The following is a 22,105-nucleotide window of genomic DNA, read 5'->3' as shown; positions in this document are numbered from 1 at the left end:
CATTTTTCAACTAAGTAGTAGTACCTTCTTTTGGGTTGTACATAGATAAACATCATAAAACTAAGAAAATGACTTGACACTTTAAAATTAAAATAAATGTTTAATTTGTATTTAGACTGATAAGCCAGATTTTACACATTTACTTTAATATTTGAATAGGGTTATGTGAATATGCCATTTTTGTAAGTTAAAGATGGTCAAATATCTATAATTTCATATTTAATCTTACATATATATTGTGTGTGTGCTCAGTCGCGTCCAGCTCTTTGCAACCCCAAGGACTGTAGCCCGCCAGGCTCCTCTGTCCATGGGATTCTCCAGGCAAGAATACTGGAGTGGGTTGCCATTTCCTCCTCCCGGGGCTCTTCCTGTGTATATGAACAACAACAAATAAGTTTATGAAAAATAGGAAATAATAACAGTCTAGTTTCATATCTTGGGTTGGATAGATACTCACTAAGTACTTTTGATACACTAGTCATGAAGTATCCATGACTCATATTCACACCTGAGCAAAATTATTAACTGTGGTGCCTCAGGACTTTGGCTTCTAAAACATTTTTCAGTTCTAGGATTTGGGGATTGTAAGATTACTGAAAAACAAGTCTAGAGCAAGGACAAAATAACTTCTATGCCTTGTCTTAGCTATGGTCACTATCAAGCAGTCAGTTATTATAGATTTTAATCCTATATTTAAAAAAAAAAACTCTCTTCATTTTAATCCCTCAGGTAAACATGGTAGAAAGGCCCAAACTTGCTGCTGCGTGTGGCCATTATGATCATTTTTATGCTCAACTTGACTTGTTGAGAAAGAGAGCGCACAGACCAAACTCCCGCCATGTTCCTCAGAAAGATGGCAGAGTTGAGGAGAGTTATGATGAGGAAGAAAGCCACAGCCCGCCTCCAGGTCAATGGTAATGTCAGAGTCTAACTTAAGCTTTCGTCCTCGGGATATATCTCGCTATATCAGCATTTATTTTGAAGTCTGTCCAAATTCTCCTAAAACATCCAGGAAGAATCTCCAGACTCTTCATTTAAAATACTTAATTCACCGTTCCCTTGACCCTTTTTATCTCAAGTTTGATGTAACTAATCTTATTATGTTGCCATTTGACTGTGGGCACAGATTCATCCTCTTAAATTTTTCATGTTGCTTTCTTCTTTCTGGTAATGTGGGACACCTGGGTTTCATCCCTGGGTTGGGAAGATTCCCCTGGAGAAGGGCGTGGTTACCCAGTCCAGTGTTCTGGCCTGGAGAATCCCATGGCTATGTAGTCTATGGGGTTGCAAAGAGTGGGACATGACTGAGCAACTTTCACTCTTCACTTTGAACTCAGAATGTCACAGGTGATTTGTGAATCTCATTATGAAACTGAAAATCTACTAGTCAAATTGCTGCCTATAACAAGTTAAAATTTCTACTCAAGCTGAACATTTCTCTTTCCTAAGGCTTGCTGAATACCTTCAGAGGAAATGTGAAGCTCAACAATATAAGCTGAAAGTGGAAAAGCAATTGGTAAGTAAAAACCAAATATGAGGCCATCAGAAATTTTCTAACACTTTCTCTGTTCACAAATATTCATGGTTCCTTAAGTCAAAGTTCATTCCACATAGAAGATTAAGACTAGTTTTTAACAGCTAAAGAAGAATATTGGGAATAGGCTTCAGTTAGGATCTGAGAAGCCTAGTCCCTTCCCTGACTCCATCACTTGCTGTGTGACATTAGGCAGAACATGCAGCCTCTCTGAACTTCAGTATCTTTCGCTATAAAAGTTGTATATAGGCTTCAAGGTCCCCTTCAGTGCTGCTTTTCTTTGATTCTAGTTTTTTAGAATTCTAAACATTCTAGATTATCATATTTTATTTGAAATGAAAGTTAAACTTTACCCTTAAGTATAGTGTCAAAATTCTGGGGCTGAGTGAAATTGGATATACATCCTATTTGTATTGCTCTTATTTTGAGCTGCTCAAAAAACTTTAGTTCTCTTCCCCTACCTAATCCCAAGCTCCAAGGGTTGCTGAACTTTTATAGGTATTTGATTCCACAATTACAGTTTACCAGTTCAGAAAACGAATCTAGGTGTCTTACATGGTTGCATAAAATATTGATTGCTTAGACTAAACAATACCAATGGTTGTATTCATTTACTTTTTTAAAAGTTTCATGCTTAATCTAAGAAAATTCTGCTCACTATAAAAAAAAACTCAATATAATTATTAGCAAATAGTGAGATTGATAATATAATTATTGCTTAAAGGATGAGGTACAGGTCAAGTCATGTTTCCAGAATGCAAATACACTTGATAAACTACTTTATTCTAATAATAGGGTCTTCGTCCATCTTCTGCTGAGCCAAATCACAACCAGAGACAAAAGCTGAGAAGTGATGGGGAAGGACCTAGATTCTGGGGGCTGCAGTTCAGGAGAAATGAAATGAAGGAACAGGTTAGAAACTGTCTGCTTCCAAGGGCTACCGCTGTATTTCTCTCATTGTCTTTTGTACCGTAATACCGTGTTGCTTTGAGGAAGGCACAGCAACCCACTCCTGTATTAATATTCTTGCATGGAAAATCCCATGGACAGAGGAGCCTGGTGGGCTACAGTGCATAGGGTCGCACGACTGAAGCAGCTTAGCATGCACACACGCAGGGTATTATTGTTTTTAGCATCTGTGGTGCATCTGAGAGAACTCACTGCACAAACCCTTGCAGGATGCACGGTGTGAAGCACCGCGCTGAGGGTTCGGGAGACAGAGACGTGTATTTCACCTTCTCAGAGAATGCAGTGTAGCTGAGTTCATAAGGCTTTTTACCTCGGATTGATTAAGTAACTGTCCATCCTGAACATTTTTGGAATTTGTATTAGTTCCCTCGGGCTGCCTTACAACACGCCGGGCAGTTTGAAGCAACAGAAATTTACTGTCTCGCAGTTCTGGAGGCTTGAAGTCCAAAGTCAAGATGTCAGCAGGGCCATGCTCCCTGTGAACTCTGGAGAGGCGTCCCTCTTTATCTTTTGCTGGCTTCTAGTTGGTCTGTGATGCTCAGATATCCTCACTTGCAGTGACACAACTCAGTCTCTGCCACTGGACGTGGCATCCTCCTTGTATGACCGTCTTCATCTTCTTTTTTTAAAAGGAGTCTGCTTCTTTTTTAAAAAATATTATTTATTATTATTTTTTATTTTTTGGCCACACCATGTGGCGCGGGGCCCTTAGTTCCCTGGCCAGGGATCAAACCCGAGTCCTCGGCATTAGAAATGCACAGTGTTAGACTGCTGGACTGCCAGAGAAGTCCCTGGCCATCTTAACAGGACAGCAGCTGTATGCATTAGGGACCCACTCTGCCCCAGTTGTGACCACATCTTAGCTTAACTATTCACCTCTGCAATAACACTGTCTCCAAATATGATCTCATTCTGAGGTCCTGGGGCTTAGTATCTCTTTGGGGGGACAAAACTCAGCCTATCACAGGATTATATGTAGAGTAATTGTATGTCAGTAACACATTTGGGGTTTATATACAAAAGAGATTGTTCCAAGAGACCTTATCCTCACTGCTGGAAGTACCATAGGCAAAGTATAAGGCAGATTATCATTTTTGGGAGCACCGACTTTTCCCTTACTACATATCACATATTTCTAAAATCATAGGCTGTCTTGGGGATTTTCCTGGCTGTCCAGTGGTTAACACTCCATGCTTCCAATGCAGGGGGTGTGGGTTCGATCCCTGGTCGGGGAACTAAGATCCCACGTGCTGTGAGGCATGACCAAAAATAAAAAATAAGATAGAAAGAAAATCGTAGGCTGTCTAGAGAGTATTCTGTCAAGTTGTTCGCAAACATTTAACATTTCGGAATTGGGATTGCTTTCCAGGAATATTGGAAGCAGTTAGAGGAAATACGCCAACAGTATCATCATGACATGAAGGAAATTAGAAAGAAGATGGGGTGTGAACTGGAGGTAGGTAATTTCATTCTTCTAAAGGAAATGTTGAGGGACTGCCCTGGCAGTCCAGTGGTTAAGACTTTTCTTTCCAATGCAGGGGGTGTGGGTTCGATCCCTAGTCGGGGGGATGGCGGGGGGGGGACTTAGATCCCACATGCCTCATGGCCAGAAAACCAAAGCATAAAACAGAAACAATATTGTAATGATTTCAATAAAGACTTTAAAAATGGCCCACATCAAAAAACAAAATGTTTAAAAAACGGAAACAAAGTGTTGCTCTATTGATTCAGAGCTAACTAAACTGAGCAGATGTTAACAGTAATCATCTTTTTAAAAAAATAATTTTAGTTGTTTAACTATTTTTGACTGTGCTGGGTCTTTGTTGCTGTGCGGGTTTTTCCTAGTTGTGGCGAGCAGGGGCTCCTCGTCATTACAGCGCTTGGGCTTCTCTGCAGAGCTAAGGACTTGGAAGGTGCAGTTCCCAGACTCTAGAGTACAGGCTGATTAACTGTGGCCCGTGGGAGTAATGATCTTCTCATCAAAAAGATAAGCTTTATCATGCAAACTTTTTTTTTAAATGGGAAAACTGTCAGATGTAATGGAAGCCCCGCTTTATTATGGTTTACTTGAGGCTACACAAGGTGATGGGGCTGAGAGTCTCAGTGAAGAGTGCCTGTTATTAAATATGGTTGATCGTGTTCCCTGTGAGTCAGTCAATAAGTATTGACCAAGCAGGTACTTTATTCTAGAACTGGATTAGATACAAGAAGTGAGTTCATGCCTGTGAGGTAGGAAAGACAATGAGCATTTACTGAATTTAGCTACATCAGTGGTAAAGAATCCACCTGCCAATTCAAGAAACGCAGGAGATGTGGATTTGATTCCTGGGTCGGGAAGATCCCCTGGAGGAGGAAATGGCAACCCATTCTTGCCTGGAGAATCCCATGGACAGAGGAGCCTGGTGGGCTACAGTCCATGGGGTCGCAGAGTCAGACACGACTGAGTGCGCGCGCGCACACACACACACACACACACAGGAACAGTCTCATATGCTGGGGTAGTCTACATAAGGCAACATTTGAGTACAGTTGAGATGATTTTTGAAATATCCTTTGAAGGAGCCACATTGGAGATTCATTCTTCTATTTCTTAGGTGGTTGCTTTTTCAGTAGAACTCCAGATGAGATGGCTGGCCTGTGTCTGGAGACCACATTGCATGAAAAACACATGCATTTTTAAACACTAGAAACATCCTTGGGACCCTGGAATGCTCCTCCTATGAGAGGCCAGGGGGTACCGAGTCCCATTGAGGACACAGCCTGTCTCACGCATACTTGAACTACACACTCATTGTGTAGAACTGCCCACATTGCTGAAATTGACCTTTCCCTCTCCCCATCTCTGCGGGCATATAGATAAATGAATATAGGTGAAATGAGCAAAGGTACTAGAGCTTTGATATCCACATTTTCTTTACTTCCCATGACAGAGACGTTCAAGTCACTTAGATATTACAAGGCAGACTATATAACTCCCCCTGATGGCTCAGATGGTAGAGAATCCGCCTGCAATGCAGGACACGACTGAGTGACTAACACACACAACACACAAATACGCAACTGATTCTAAAACCTGTACCCTTTCTAGCATAGACACTTCTACCCATAAATAATTGGAAAGATAAGACATGCACATGTGAAGCAGTGATGGAATAAGACTGAATCTGGTTAAGCCCTGTGAGTGCCTGGGAGTAAACAGGAGCGGGTTGAGCAGGTGGAGGAATTTTCTGGAAGAAGAGAGATGTGGCCCAAACTGGGTCTGAGAAGCAGAGTGGAGTTTGGAGAGGCAGAGCTAAGGAGGAGGACATCTGAAAGAACCACACAAAGCTTCAGGCCTGAGTGCCATGGGAGGGGCGGGCTGGACATGCTTATCACCAGAGCAGTGCATGCATGCTAAGTCGCTCAGTCGTGTCTGACTCTTTGTCACCCCGTGGACTGTAGCCCTCCAGGCTCTTGTCCATGGGATTCTCCAGGCAAGAATATTGGACTGGATTGCCATGCTCTCCTCCAGGGGATCTTCCCAACCCAGGGATCGAACCCTCATCTCTTACCTCTACCTGCAGTGGCAGGTGGGTTCTTTACCACTAGCGCCACCTGGGAAGCCCAGAGCAGTGGTTTGGTTAATGGTGGAGAGCCTTGTGTTATCCTCAGCGCTGTTTTTTAAGGCAGGTCTGGGGTGGGAAGCCTGCATGTGGGAAAGATAGACAGCAGACTTTTCTAGAGAGGCCAGGAAAGAAGCCCTGGGGGGACACCGAAGGCGGCCACAGAGGACAGAGGCCATAACGGGTTTCTCTCCAGCCACACCCCCAGATCCTCCCCGGGCCAGTGTCCTCACGAGACCCCATTCAGGTCTAGCAGCCGAGGGTCAGCAAGTGGCCTTCAGAACTGACGCAGAACCAACCTTGTTGATTGTGTATAATTTATGTTGAAGGAGGACTCAAAAGTGAGCTGGAAAACCTACTTGGTGAAGAAGAGTGACCTGCCCACCCCCCATGAAGCGCCTGAGGGAGAAGCACCTGTGCAGGTGATGGTTATTGTTAGACAATGCCTCGTTTCCCAGTGAGTCTGCGCCAGCCTGGTGTCCCATCCCTCCTTGCACAGTAGAACCACGTGGGAAAGTTTAAAAAACTCACTCAGGACCCTCTCTGGTGGTCCAGTTGTTAAGACTCCAATGCGGCAGCATGGGTTCCATCCCTGGTTGGGGAATTAAGATCTGGCATGTTGCGTGGGGTGCCGCTCCACAAAAACCCCAAAAAACAGAGCGATCAAAAAAAAAAAAAATGAAAACACCTGGGCCCCATCCCAGATGGTCTGTGGTGGGACCCAGGCATCTGGTCGTCAAGAGCTAACTGGTAAGTTCGTGCAGCCAAGTTTGAGAACTGCTTCCGGAGTGGGAGAAATTTCTGTTGTCCGATGGTGTTTGAATCTGAGGCTCAAAGACACCTCTCAGTGAATCTGACAGTTAATTTATCTTCAAACTTACGTTTTTGGCATTAATAGGGAACTGGGCAGAGCTGAATGATCAAATGGCTCACAAAGGACTTTTCTTTTTTCCTCTGGGAGGTCTTTCCCTTTCATCTTCAATGAGGTGCCCCAAGGGCTTGATTGAGGGCAGGTGAGAGGAAGCCACGTTGAGTGAAGTGAAGGCTGAACAGCCTCCCTGAGTGTTTCTTTTTGTGAAAACCCCGGGACCTTCACAAGAGGCAGTGCCCAGAGCTCTAAAGTGGACTGAGGTTGAATTTTCTACCCAGTTGGGTGAACGGAGCTTCGGGGTCTAACTTGTTTGACACGAGTTTGATCCTTGGGTCGGGAAGATCCCTTGGAGAAGTGGAACATGACTGAAGTGACTTAGCATGCACGCACAAAGGGAAGCAAAGCAATATGACACTTCTCATGCAATTGAGACAATTAGACTACACAGTCAAATCAGACAGCCAACCTCACAAATATAAGTAAGATAACAGAAGTCAGAGTCCTGTTTCAGAGTGTGTAATATTGCAAAGCAGGAAAACACCCTTCCCACGGTTGCGGGGCAACTCACCAATAACAATTCAAACTGATAGATGTGAAGTACACACAAAGGGTGTGGTCCACGGAAGAGGCAGTAATTAACGTCTATGTGTAGGTATGTGTTAGTTGTTCAGTTGTGTCCAACTCTTTGCAACCCCATGGACTGTAGCCCGCCAGGCTCCTCTGTCCATGGGGGTTCTCCAGGCAGGAATACTGGAGTGGGTTGCTATTCCTTTCTCCAGGGGAATATATATTTATATAATATATATATATTTATAAAATTGAATATATATTTATATAATATATATTTATAAAATTTATATATATATTTATAAAATTTATATATATATATATATATATATATATATATATATATATATATATATATAAACACATGGAGACTCATAAGTTTCTGGCTTGAAAGAAATAGTACATTTTACCAAGATGTGGAAGAGTAGGGAGCAAGCTTGTATGTCGGGGGGCGGGCCCTCAGGAACTCCGCTTTGGACATGTTGAGTCAGGAAGATCTGAGAGACCACATCCCTGCTTCAGGTCTCTGCCCTGCTGTTCCCGCCACCTGGAACACGCTTTCCGCAGACCATCCTTAGCCAGGGTCCAACACCATTCCAGGGCTTCAGTCAAATGCCAGGTAGACTTTTCCTGACTTACTGTCCTCCTCTGCTCATTTTCTAGGCTATTACTCTAATCTTCTTTTCTTTATAGCACTTAACACCTTCTGAAATGACATCATTGCTTTGCTGACTCATTTACCTATTTTACTCCAGTGAAATGTAAGCTGTGTGTCAGTAGGGACGTTCACGTTCTGCACCATCCCATTGTGCAGGGCAGTGTCTGGTCTGTGGTGGGCGCTCGATATGAAATTGTGGGGTGAATGTTAAGGTGAGGATGGTACCAAGTAGGCAGCTGAATATGTGAGTCTGAAGCTCAGAGGGGAGGAAAGATCAAACCTGAAAAGACATGTTTAAGAGTCATTGCATAAAGATCGCATTGAAATCCCTGGAAATTACTGAGACCCCAGTGTATGGTGGAGAAGGAAATGGCAACCCACTCCAGTATTCTTGCCTGGAGAATCCCATGGACAGAGGAGCCTGGCAGGCTATAGTCCATGGGGTCTCAAGAGTTGGACACAACTTAGTGACTAAACCGCCACAGCCACCACACGTGTACTGAGGAGGAGAACGGCAGGGGGCCCAGGACTGAACCCCGAGAAAGCTCAGGACCTAAAGTTCACCTCTTGACCATTCTTTGGAAATTCTTGTCAGCACTTTTACAGTCTTCTCTTCCTCCTTTAAATTGACCATCAATTTTTAGACCCCCCCCTCCTTCCTTTGTAGTATCATGAGCTGTGCACTTTTCTGCTTTCCTGATTAAGATCATAAGCTTCTTAAGGGAAGGATCTTATAGTCAAAATTACACTCTTTTTAAAAATTGCATTTATTTTTAGTTGCGTTGAGTCTTCGCTGCTGCTCGCATGCCTTCTCTAGTTGCGGCGAGTGGGAGCTAGTTTTCGCGGAGGTGGGCGGGCTTCTCTCTGCGGTGGCGTCCTGTTGCAGATCACAGGCTCTGGGCCACGGGTCTCAGCAGTTGTGGCACTGTGGCTTAGTTGCTGCAAGGCAGGTGGGATCTTTCCAGACCAGGGATCGAACCCATGTGCCTTACATTGGCAGGCGGATTCTTATCCACTGTACCACCAGGGAAGTCCCCAATTTACATTCTTGAGTTAGATTAGGTTATATGGGACTGAAGTGATAAATACTGTCACAACACAGAGTTGCAATGCTGGTGTTAAATGCACTAATACTTCAAGTTAATGGACCTTGTGCCCAAGCTTTTAGTGGGCTATCATTAACTTTCTTTGCAACAGGCATGCTTTTATTCTCAAGTCAACCATCAGATTCATTCAAGAAATCAAATAATGTAAATAGACCCTGCTGTGAATTCGGCAATTGTGAAAATATAATTGTTTGATCAATAGTAAATGCTAGATTTTATTTTTTCTCTAAGTTTCAGGATAGTGAAAGAGACTTAAAACAAATTAAACCTCAGAACATAAAGGGAAGTAAAAGTTCGGAACAAAAACATAAAGCTCAGGTAATAAACATTTTGTCTTTTTCGTATTAAAAATCTGGCTGGGGCTCTGCACCTTGTAATCTGGATTGCCTACAGGATTTCACCCCCTACTATTTTATGGAATTGCCTTATTTTGTGATGTTAGACTAATGGTTTTAAGTATCTGTAATGTCATATTGGGAGTTGTAATTTTAAGGTTTTCATTGGATTGCAAAACTAAGATTTTTTTCTTGCTTTCTTTTAGAGAGGGATAAAATTTGAAATTAATTTAGATGAATGCATTTCTGATGAAAACACCCTCCAAGAGGAAGAGGTATGCCGTTAAGTTAAATTTCTATTAGTAGAGATGAAAGAATGAGTGTCTTAATAGCACATTTCATGAAATTTTCCCATAGAGGGTAGGGAAAATTTTCTAAAATCTTCCTAGAAGGATCTCTAGTGTTCAGAAAAGTCTTCCAAAATACTTAACCTTCTGTTCTTAAAATTTAGATTATTCATATAAATGGATTATTCCATTTTACTTTGCTATTATGAAGAAAGTATTTTCCTCCTAACAGTAACTTTTAAATTATAGCCAGATTAAAATAGAAGACATAATATTAATATATAGTCAACAACTAATAAACTCACCTAAAATAAATGAGCATGTATATTTAAATTGAATAACCAACAAGAACCTACTGTATAGCACAGGGAACCCTGCTCAATATTCTGTAACAACCTAGTTAGAAACTGAAAAAGAGTAGATAACATTTATATGTATAACTGAAAGCAATTGGAAAAGAATAGATACATTTATATGTATAACTGAATCACTTTGCTATGTATTTGAAACTAACAGAACATTGATAATCAACTATAATATGAAATAAAAAGTTTAAAATAAAATAAAAATAAATAAGTGAGCTGGTATCTTGAAACCATGCACATTTATTTTGGATCTTGATTAGTTATTGATAACTTTGTACTGGTCTTTGGGTAAATCTCAGTTATGTACTAGGGATCTCATTGAAACAGAAATAATTGCATGAATACAATACACTCAAACCTCATTTTATGACTTGATTTCAGCATCTTTTTTTAATCCCATTTTTTACTAAAGCTGCTAACCAATATGAAAATTAACTGATTTGTGTTTCCATTTCACCTCTCCAAATTGACCTTTTAAATTATCAAAAGTTAAGTATGAAAGTGTATCTCTCTCAATTTCTTTATTTCATTTTTTTATTGGTTTAAAACTTTTTAAATGTTATCATTTCTTTTAGATTTGTGTGTTTGTGTGAGTGGTGAAGGTCCATTTTTTAAAAAAATAGACTTTATGTTTTAGAGCAGTTTTAGGTTCATGTCAAAATTGAGCAGTAGGTAGAGAGATTTCCCATATAGCTCTTGCCCATGCCCTGCCACACACACACACACACACACACACACACACACACACACACACACACACAGCCTTCCCTACCATCAGCACCTCCCACCAGAGTGGAACATTCATGGCAAATTAGCTGCCACATGATCAGTGCTTATCTCTTTTGACAAGGGGAAGAAATGGACAGACACATTCCTGTTTCTACCTTGTTCCAACATAGCTCCAGTTTAAAATCCTGTTGATTCATGTAATAAACATATGTTGAATACTCATTGCATATTGATGAACCTACACTGGCCCATGCTAATCACCCAAAGTCCATAGGTTATGTTAGGGTTCACTCATTCTGTGGGTTTTGACAAGTGTAGAATGACATCCTTATAGAACCATTGAAAAAGAATAGATACATTTCTATGTATAACTGAAAGAAATTGAAAAAGAATAGATACATCTATGTATATGAGTACATCTATGTATCTATGAGTCTCTTTGCTATGCATTTGGAACTAACAACGTTGTTAATCAACTATACTCCAGTATGAAATAAAAAGTTTAAAAAATAAAATAAAAATAAATAATATTTTTAAATTTTAGAGTAAAATTATAGAATCATACAGAGTATTTTCACTGCCCTAAAAATCCTCTGTGCTCCACTAAGTTTTGAGATTTTACCAGCATTTTGCTATATAAAGACTTCAGTGGAGTGGCGGTAGGTAGTGCTCACCTCTAACTGCTAGGCTCTGCGTGTCCTGGAGCTGTGAGTACCAGAGGGAGCAGCTCTGGGGCCCCGGGGTCTGGATTGGAAGCTGAGGTCCGGTCCCTCCAGTGCTGTGACTTGAGGCGCTGCAGTTGGCTTCCCTGATGGCTCAGATTGTAAAGAATCACCTGAAATGCAGAAGACCAGGGTTCAATCCCTGGGTCAGGAAGATCCCCTGGAGGAGAGTATGGCAACCCACTCCAGTACTCTTGCCTGGAGAATCCCATGGACAGAGGAGCCTGGCAGGCTATTGTCTATGGGGTCACAAAGAGTCAGACATGACTGAGTGACTAACACTTTCACTTTTAAAGTTGGCCTTCTAGAGAAAGGAATAGAACCCCCAAAGTTTTATGCACCAATTTGTTCATCCTTTGTTCTTCTTTGCTTTGATATGCTTGAAACAGAGTCATTTTAATATTAATAATGGAATGTTAGGAGCAGTTTTAGGGACCTGATTGGCAATGTTAAAGCTTAAAGCAGGACATGGATGAACTCATCTTTAGAGTTCCATAGCATGGAACAGTAGGGGGATAAGATCAAAGGCAGGACATCTGCATCAAATTAGTTCCCACGGGATCAGAGCTCGTCACGGTTGACAAGAAGAAATGGACAGACATATTCCCGTTTCTACCTTGTTCCAAAAGAGTTCCAGCTTTAAAAGCCTATTGATTCATGTAATAAACATATATTGAATTATCATTGGATATCTTGATAAATGCTACTACTGGGAATACAGAATAATTTTTAAACTTTTTCCCCCAAAATGTGGCTTATTTCTCATGAAACACTGTGGAATTGCTTTAGGCAGTGGATATGCTGATTAAAACTTTGACTTCTGAGGATGGCATGAAGTTCTTGGAACTTAAATGTATGAAGGCGCAGGAAGATTATACAGACAAAGCATTTGAAAACCTCTGTTGCCCAGAAGCAGGTATGTGTCCCTTGAAGGCTGCAGATGAGAAAGTACGGTTTTGTTGATAACCATCTCATATTCTCTCCTCACTCATCTCCTGTGACCTGACTGTCCCCTGCCCCCCACCCCTCCCTGAGCTGGGTGGAACCTGGCCTGACTCCACCCACCGCAGAGATCACAGCCCGAGACCCACCCTCCTCTCTGCTCCGCACTGCTCCCGGGGCAGTTTCACCTGCCCCCTCAGCTTCCACTCCTCCACCAGCAGCTCCACACTCCTCTGTCTTTCTCAGGGTCTCCTGGATTGCTCCAGGGACAAGTCCCATTGTCATCTCAGACTCAGTGTGTGTACGATCAATCTTCCGAGCCCTTTCTTCCCAGGGAGTCTTTATTCTGGGCGATGTCCTCACCAGGCCGACGGTCCTGCTGTCATGCCTGGGGTGGTTTCTACTCTGAGATGTCCCTGAGTCTCCCTTCTCCTCCTTCATTCTCTCTGCCCTGTCCTGTCTCAGCAGTGTATGTGGTAGGAAGTGCATGGGCTTTGGAGACAGAGTTCGAATCCCAGCTGGTAGTGCCACTTTCTGATTGTGCAGCCTTCCACATGTTACTTCAAATCTCTGAATCTCAGGCACTTCCCTGGTAGGCTAGTGGTTAAGACTCCACACTCCCAATGCAGGGGCACGGGGTTCTATCCCTAGTTGGGGAACTAAGATCTCACATGCTGTGTGGCCAAAAAGAACCCAAAAAACTCTGAACCTCAGTTTCCTCTTAGGAATGAGGATACTAATGCTTGCCACACAGACTTATTGTGAAGGCTAATGTGAAAATGGACATATTAGGTGCTTAATTTAATAGATGCTATTTCCCTAATATTCCCTTTCCCTTCCCCTGAGTTGCCTTACTCTGCTATGCATCCTCCTTTTCTCTATTATTTCCCTTTCATTCTGTAAATATTGCTATAGTCATCTTGTATTATTATCCTACTCAAATTTTTAAAGTTAATTTTTGTTGGAGTATTGTTGCATTACAATGGTGTGTTAGTTTCAACTGTACAGCAAGGCAAATCAGCTGTATGTACACATGTATCCCCTCTTTTTTGGATTTCCTTCCCATTTAGATCACCACAGAGCTCTGAATAGAGTTCCCTGTGCTGAATCGAATAAAGATTTTTTTTTTCCAGGTGGAAATGAGGCATGATCAAAATGAAATATGAGTAGAGTTCCCTGCTCAATTGTGTTTTGATAATGCTCATAGGATACAGTTCATTGCACAAAGTAACACGTGTTATGCTGCATGGCCTGATCCTGCTCAATCACCCCCCTCTCTTCCTGCACTGATGATGGGATCCACACAGCCTGTTGGAACCGCATCTTCTCTTGCAGCTATGTGAGCATTTACACAGCCTGACTCAGCTGTTTCCTCTTCCTAGAATAATACACTTTGCCTCACTTCCACCTGGAAAAATCTGTATTCAATTCAGCAGACATCTTACAGAGAATCCCCAGCTCCTGCCAGGCTGTGCTAAGTGGAAGGGACCTCAGAGATGAATGATAGCTGGCTCTGCCTTCACAATCATAGAACTGTCATGAACCAGTGAAAGGAGGCACAAAACCTGCTTTTTGAACCCCAATACTAATCATTAGTTTGATACTGAAAATGGTCTCAATGTAAACTGGGTTCCTGTAATTATTATTCAGGCTGAACAGTTTTTTGTTTTTATAAACCATGTGTTTATTGACACCTGTATTTCTGTTGTAAATTATGTGCTTATATCCTTTATCCATTTTTCTACTGAATATGGCATTTTTTTTTCTTTGTAAAACTCATTTAAGTTGAACCTTTGCCTGAAGCACCTATTGCAGATATTTTCGCGAGCTGGTCTTTAGATCTCATTGACAGTAACAATAGCGAATATGTGTGTGAGTGTGTGTGTGTACTTATAACTTGGGAATAAACTCTACAAGAATCATGCAGAGCAAATGAAGGAAACATAAAACTTTACTGAGGTAGTTAAAGACTGAATAAATGTAGAGAAAAGAGTTGGACACAACTGGGCAACTGAACAACAACAATACTGTTATATATTAGAAACATCCATTCCAAATAAATATGTGGATTTTTGGCAATTTCAATCAAAAGCGCAATCGGAGTTTTTTCTAGTGTAAAGAGATCTTGGCAGAGTGCAGAATCTTGGAGATCCTTTTTAAAAAATAATTATTTATTTATGGCTGTGTCGGGTCTTAGATGTAGTGCTCGAGCTCAGTAGTTGCAGCTTGAGGGCTTAGTCGTCCCACGGCATGTGGGATCTTAGTTGCTCAAACAGGGCTCAAACCCCTGTCCCTTGCATTGGACCACAGATCCTTAACCACTGGACCACCAGGGAAGTCCCTTGGAGATTCTTAGCTAGCCAAAATATCTAGAAAAGACGAGCAGTGAGTGGTAATTGTCTTCCAAATATCAAACTATATTATAGAAATTACAGTGATTAAAGCAATATGATACTAGCAGCAAAATTTTTAAAAAATTAGTGAAAAAAGATAAAGTTTAGGAACAAACTCTAGTATATATCATAATTTAGCATATGCTAAAAGTCACATCATGTCAATGGGAATTAAATAAGAGAATTAAATAAATGCTCTAGAACTAGCTGGTTAACAATTTGGGGAAAATTGTGAAATCAGACTCTATATAATGATATAGCAAAACAAATTCCAAACTAAAATCAAAGAGTTTATATGTTAAAAGTGAAGCTATATGTTAGAAAATAAAGTGAAAGAAAATGTAAGTATTTTTTGAATAGGGAAGACTTCGCTATTCAAAATACATAGGAAAAAAATCACAGAATAAATTAGTAATAGATTCAACTTTAACAATGAAACGCTTTGGTAAAGCAAGTATTACTAGCCGCTAGAATTGTCATTTTCAATATTTTACCTAGGGAAAATAGTCATAAATGTAAAAAATGAGTCCATTATAGTGTTGTTTATCATAGTAAAAAATTCTAGCAATCTAAAAATCGAGCAAAAAAGAATTAACTTAAAATGTATCCATAAAACAGGATACCCAGTTTGTTTTAAAATAGTGGTATAGAGCACTATTTAATAATTCAGATAGGATATATTGCTAATTGAAAAGAACACATTATAAAAGAATATGTAGCATTTGGCCCATTTTTTGTTTCAAAACGAAGCAAAAATAATATGCAGGAAGGAAAATTTGAAATTGTAATCATCTTCTGGACGGTAGGATTATGGAAATTTTGGTTTTCTTCTTTATCTGATCTCCAAATTTCCTATAATGAAACATAGTAACAAATTTTTTAAAAACCATGTTACTTTTGAAATTAAGGTAGGGGACTTGGCTGGTGGTCCAGTGGTTAAGAATATGCATTTCTACTGCAGGGGGCACAGGTTCAACCCCTAATCGGGAAACTAAGATCCCGAATGCCACAGTGTGGCCAAAAAATAAAGTAAGGTAATGGAATAGTTGCTTTTCTGTGGAAACTACTAAAGTTCACATAAAGCCTCAATAATTTGTTCATTCAGTGCTGTTAATATTTCTTTAGCATTAAATATATTTAATCAATCAAATGTTAATAATAAAAATGAAACAATTTTAAACCTGTTTATAACTTCAGAACTTATAAGTTCAGTGGCCTGAAGGAACAAATACTATAAACTTGATGGCTTATTAACAACATTTATTCAATATTTCACACATTTCTGGAGGCTGAAAAGTCCAAGATCATGATGCTAGTAGATTCAGGGTCTGGTGAGGGTCTAATTCCATCTTTTTGCTGTGTCCTCACAAACCAGTCAGTCCTAAAGGAAATCAGTCCTGAATATTCATTGGAAGGACTGATGCAGAAGCTGAAGCTCCTGTATTTTGACCACCTGATGCGAAGAGCCGATTCATTGGAAAAGACCCTGGTGCTGGGAAAGATTGAATACAGGAAGAGAAAGGGGTGACAGAGGATAAGATGGTTGGATGGCATCATCGACTTAGTGGGCATGAATTTGAGCAAACTCCAGGAGATAGTGAAGGACAGGGAAGCCTGATGTGCTGCAGTCCATGGGGTCGTTGACAGGACTCGGTGACTGAACAACAGCCCTTAGTGGAAAAGATGAGGGAGCGCTCTGTGGTCTCTTTCGTAACAGCATTACTCATTTTCATGAGGCTTCACCCTCATGACCTAATCACCTCCCCACAGTCCCTCCTCCTAATACCATCACCTTGGGCATGAGGTTTGGACATTTGAATTGGTGTCGGGGAGGCAGGGAGGGATGGCGTGCAAACATTCAGTCCATAATAATCTGTATCAGAAGGATGGTGGTGACTTGTTTTTGAATGTGCCAGCTGATGGATTTGGTGCTATTAGTCACACTTTGCTGCTTTGAAATGCACGAGTTATTTCCTTATACCCAGAGTTGTGCATTCCGGATGCCACGGTTGCAGGGCACAGGAGACAGTGGGCCCCGGGAGGCCCTCAGACTCTGCCGCAAATGATGCCCTCAGCCGACGTCACCTCCACCCACTCCACCCGCTCCACTGTGCCCGAGGGTGAGGCTGACGTCAGTGGCTTAAATCATCAGCAAGAAGAGAGAGAGGCCCCAGACACAGCTGTGTTCTCCCCAAATGCCAGTGCTCACTCTGGCCTGATAGTTCTCACTTTTCAGTATAGTCCCTATAAGAACGAAAGAAAGAAAATGAAGTTGCTCACTTGTGTCTGACTCTTTGCAACCCCATGGACTGTAGCCTACGAGGGTCCTTTGTCCATGGGATTCTCCAGGCAAGAGTACTGGAGTGGGTTGCCATTTCCTTCTCTAGGGGATCTTCCCAACCCAGGAATTGAACCTGGGTCTCCTGCTTTGCGGGCAGATGCTTTACCATCTGAGCCACCAGGGAAACCCTATAGTCCCTATAGATTTGTATCCAATACTTGTCAAAAGACACTGTTTTAGATTAGGTTTGTGGCTCAGATGGTAAAGAATCTGCCTGCAATGCAGGAGACCCAGGTCTGATCCCTGGGTCAGGAAGATCCCCTGAGGGAGGAAATGGCAACCCACTCCAGTATTCTTGCCTGGAGAATCCCATAGACAGAGGAGCCTGGTGGGCTACAGTCCATGGGACTGCAAAGAGCCAGACATGACTGAGCAATCAACACTTCCACGTCCTACCTCTGCAGAGACTTGCCTACTAATTATTCTAGACAATTGACCACTGTAGCTGTAAGAATGTAAGGGAGGAAAGATCCAGGCTCCCACCTCCCTCTCAAGGAGGGGCAGGTGGCTTCATTTGCTTTCCTGTGCTAGCCCAATAACTCCCTTGCAATGTCTTGAAGGGTCATTTATTTTCATCAGTAATATCAGAATTGAAATATTAGCTATCCTACAAGGTTTAGAGAGTTGGTGCAAAGATACACATTAAATTGCTTTGTAAGCCAATGTGCTATTTCAGTGTTGGGAGTGTGTAGAATGTGATGGTATTTTCAACCTAACTTCTTTTGTTTACATCTGAGCTTCTGGCATAGTCTTTCCTCATCAGAGAGTCTCTGCAATACCTGGGTGTGATCTTACATGTGGTGGAGATTTTTATTGCTTATTTCCTATATTCTTGATAACCTGGGGCCATGTGTGCTAAGTCACTTCAGTGGTGTCTGACTCTTCGCCATCCTGTAGACTGTAGCCTGCCAGGCTCCTCTGTCTATGGGATTCTCTAGGCAAGAATACTGGAGTGGGTTGCCTTTCCTTCCTCCGGGGGATCTTCCTGACCCAGAAATCAAACTCGCTTACATCTCCTACATTGCAGGCTGCTTCTTTATCTCTAGCACCACCTGGGAAGCCCATGTGGGGCTGAGGGAGAGCTGAAATTTATGTCCATAAGTTGAAGTCTGTAAATATATTACTGAAGTTAGTAACTAAAAGTGTGTGAATGGACCCATGTTTATACTCTTACAAAATATATCATTAAATTTACAGAAAAGGGCTTGCAAACATAATAAACATAATTTAATCCATCCTAAGCCAGTGAAACAACATGAAGGGAAACCAAATTTAAAATAAATGATAGAATAGAAATGTCAACATACCAAAATAGCCAGTTTGCAAAGCAAAAAGTGACTCTCCTGCCTAATGGCTATGTGACAGTCATATTGTCAATGAAGTTTTCTTAGCTTCTTTACTCATAAAATGAAGGGTGGGATTAGGTTATCGTCAAGGTTCTCACATTCTGTGATTTTAAAAGCTCCGTTGAAGAAGCATTTTTATTGTCACTAATCCAGTCTCCTTTTCAGACGGCCGAGTGATTGAGATTGAAGGTGGTCCAGAAAACAGGAGACGGTGGCGGCGAGAAGCCCCGGGAACTTTACTGAGTGTTTTGGAAGCAGCACAGCTAACCAGCAGCTCGCTTTCTGCCAACGATGCAGAATGTGGTATGTAGTTTACTTCTAAGTACATCCCCAGTCCTCTGCAGAATTTTGTCAGACGTGTAAATGCAGGACGGGGATAAGAATAGCCTGGAGAGAGAATTGAGAGGGTGTCAAAGCCTTTTCAGAAACTGATTTACTTTGTCCAAGCCTGTTCCAGATGCATTAATGAAAGACTTGAACTTCTGAAAAAAGTGGAATCATTTTCTGTAACGGGATCGGTTGATGAGTGATAAAAATTAGGTAGGAAGGGCAGGTGGCTTTGTAGATGATGAGCTAGGGCTTAGCTCTACTTGACAGAGTCCATTTAATCTGACAGCTATTCAGCAGACTCAAATTACCATGCGGTGGGCAATAAAATACATCTTAATATAGTTTTTTTGGCTTTGGGGATTTCTTTTTTTTTTGCCTCTAACTTTCAGCAAGCTTGTGCTTGTGCTGGCTTCAGAAATTGTTGTTTTCTAAAGGTTGAGGGAATTTGCGTCACAGTGAGAATCTGGTGTGAACTGCCACGAGAAAAACCAACTGGGACAGGCAGGTATCAAACAAAGAACACTTGCCCAGGCGGGTCTTTGGGGCTTCAGAGACACGAGGCTGAGGCGGCAGGGGGCCTGGGTACCAACCCGAGAGTGATGGAGGCTGATGAGTGTTTACAAAGTGAAAGAACAACAAGAAAGTATATTGAGAATCATGGAAGAGGCATAGCTGACTGTTTCTGAAGAGTGAGTCTGCCAGTGTGTGAAGTGCAAGAAAATGGGACTCTCTGTGAAAGGTGAGTCTTAAAGAATGGACGGCATTTTATTGACAAAGGAACATTTCAGGTGGGGGGGACTTGCAGATCCACCCACCTGAGAGACTGAGAAAGACGGTATGACTAAAATCTAGGCGCAGTAGAAGGGCCGGGGGTCCTTGAGTAGATGGAGTCCTTCGATGTTATGACTTATCTCAGCTGCCACACTTAAAACTCAAGGCTTGGGTGGAGAGGGTGGGGAGAGAGAGAAAAATATGGTTCTCTGTCTTCGAGGCTTTATTTCTAGTAACTTCAAATCACAGGCTGCAGTGTGATTGCTGGTCAGCTTCCTCCCCTTTTATCCTGGGATAAAGGCATTGTCTGTAAGATGGGGCTGGAGGCTGGGGGGTTGGGAGGAAGCTTTGGGCTGGCCTGGATTAGACTGGAGGCCAAAGGCTGGGGTCCCAGACCAGGTAGGATGGAGGTGCCCATCTTTCAGGACACTGTGATGGCGACATGCTGGTGGCTATGGTGTGTCTTCTTGCATTTGCTCCTGTGATTCTTTGGAAGAGTCATAGAAAACTCTTCATATAATCTTGCATGCCACATGAATTTATTCATGAACTTACTGTATTTTTGCATGAACGGCTTTACATTAGGCATACATGAGTAACTGATCCAACAAGTGGGACGCAAGATAGGAACTTGCATCTCAGGGTGGCGTTCAAAGCGAAGCATGGTTACTTTGTTTTGTAACCTGTTAAGGGAGCAGGCGCTCCCTCCCACTCCAACTGTGCTTTTTCTTTTAATGTTTATTTTTTTTATTTGGCTGTACCAGGTCTTGATTTTGCCATGCAGGATCTTTAGTTGCAGCATGCAAGCTCTTAGTTGCAGCATGTGGGATTTAGTTCCCTGAGCAGGGATCAAACCTGGGCTCCCTGCATTGGGAGAGCAGAAGGCCCACCAGGGGGCCTGGGCCACCAGGGAAGTCCCTGGCTGGACTTTTCATCGGTCTTTCGGCCTCTAACTCTGGCTGGCCTCACCTCATCTTTCCTATCCCAATAGCAAGCTTGACTTCCTGTCTCTGGTCATCTTTCTTTAGCTATCCCTCGGCATTCCTGGGATTTCCCTGGTGACTTAGCAGTAAAGACTTACCTGGTGGCTCAGACAGTAAAGCATCTGCCTACAATGCAGGAGACCCGGGTTCAGTCCCTGGATTGGGAAGATCTCCTGGAGAAGGAAATGGCAACCCACTTCAGTATTCTTTCCTGGAAAATCCCATGGACGGAGGAACCTGGTAGGCTACAGTTCATGGGGTCGCAAAGAGTTGGACATGACTGAGTGACTTAACTTTCAGTTTAGCAGTAAAGGATTCGCCTGCGATGCAGGAGATGCAGGAGGCATGAATTGTATCCCTGGGTCAGGAAGATCCCCTGGAGGAGGAAATGGCAACTCACTCCAGTTTTCTTGCCTGAAAAAATCCCATGGACAGGGGAGCCTGGTGGACTATGATTCATGCATGAGGTCATAAAGAGTCTAACATAACTGAGCGACTAAGCATGCACACACACCCTGCACCCCTGCCAGATAATATTGATACAAAAAAGGACCAAGTCTTTTCTCTGCTTTAAATCCTGCAAAAGATTCTCCCTCACCCTCTGGATAAAACCCAGATTCTGCAGACTCTAAGTGCCTTTAAGAGCAAATGGCCCCCTCCCAACAAACGTCAGAGCAACTGGTACGTCTCATCACCTGTTCTTCCTTCTGTTTAGAATGCAAGCCTTCTTCCCTTTGCAAAGGGAAGAAGATTCCCTTAAGATTCCTCTCTGATGGAACTCCTGCTCACTTTTGTCGTGATGTTTCATCAGCAGTTACCCTTCCCTCCACACTTTTCCCTGTACAGCCAGACAGAGCTGGCAAAGTGTCTGGAATATAGAAGATTCTTAATAAGTTAATAATTTGGGTGAATGAGTTCAAGAGACTGTAACTTGATTGACATGCTTCTCTTTAATCCAAAAAATTATTCTAAGCTTTCTGTAACTCCTCAAATTTGTCTACTGTCTCTGACTTTTCTGTTAGCTACCTCTGACAGTTTCACATTGATTCAGTGTCACACTAAAATTCGTGTGCACTCAAATATTGGTTAAGTGCATGAAATACATTTCCTTATTATATTTATTATGTAAATTCAGTCCATAAGAAGATGTAGTAGTGATTTTATTTAAATTTTTATTGATTGCTATGAAAAACCTGGATCTCGGCTAAACTGCTGCTGTGTACCACTGACAGGCAACCACTGTTTTATTTTTTA

The 22,105-nt window shown here is 41.9% G+C and overlaps 1 protein-coding gene and 1 non-coding gene across 2 annotated transcripts in view; one reads left to right on the top strand and one right to left on the bottom strand.

Moving 5' to 3' along the window:
- Window positions 1-22,105, top strand: part of NEK5 (NIMA related kinase 5) — a 61,294-nt gene that overhangs the window by 31,316 nt on the left and 7,873 nt on the right. The window contains exons 12-20 of the mRNA XM_020898979.2: window positions 730-914; window positions 1,450-1,516; window positions 2,330-2,446; window positions 3,873-3,959; window positions 6,435-6,527; window positions 9,539-9,625; window positions 9,849-9,917; window positions 12,535-12,661; window positions 18,933-19,070. Coding sequence (XP_020754638.2) covers window positions 730-914; window positions 1,450-1,516; window positions 2,330-2,446; window positions 3,873-3,959; window positions 6,435-6,527; window positions 9,539-9,625; window positions 9,849-9,917; window positions 12,535-12,661; window positions 18,933-19,070 — 970 coding nt within the window. The remainder of the gene's footprint in view (window positions 1-729; window positions 915-1,449; window positions 1,517-2,329; window positions 2,447-3,872; window positions 3,960-6,434; window positions 6,528-9,538; window positions 9,626-9,848; window positions 9,918-12,534; window positions 12,662-18,932; window positions 19,071-22,105) is intronic.
- TRNAC-GCA (transfer RNA cysteine (anticodon GCA)) lies at window positions 17,474-17,545 on the bottom strand. Its single transcript has one exon. It is a non-coding gene; the product is annotated as a tRNA-Cys (tRNA).

The sequence above is a fragment of the Odocoileus virginianus genome, chromosome 8 (assembly GCF_023699985.2).
Source record: "Odocoileus virginianus isolate 20LAN1187 ecotype Illinois chromosome 8, Ovbor_1.2, whole genome shotgun sequence".
NCBI classification, from domain to species: Eukaryota; Metazoa; Chordata; class Mammalia; order Artiodactyla; family Cervidae; genus Odocoileus; species Odocoileus virginianus.
Note: the sequence above shows the minus strand (reverse complement) of the source record. Positions and strands in the feature narration are given on the sequence as shown.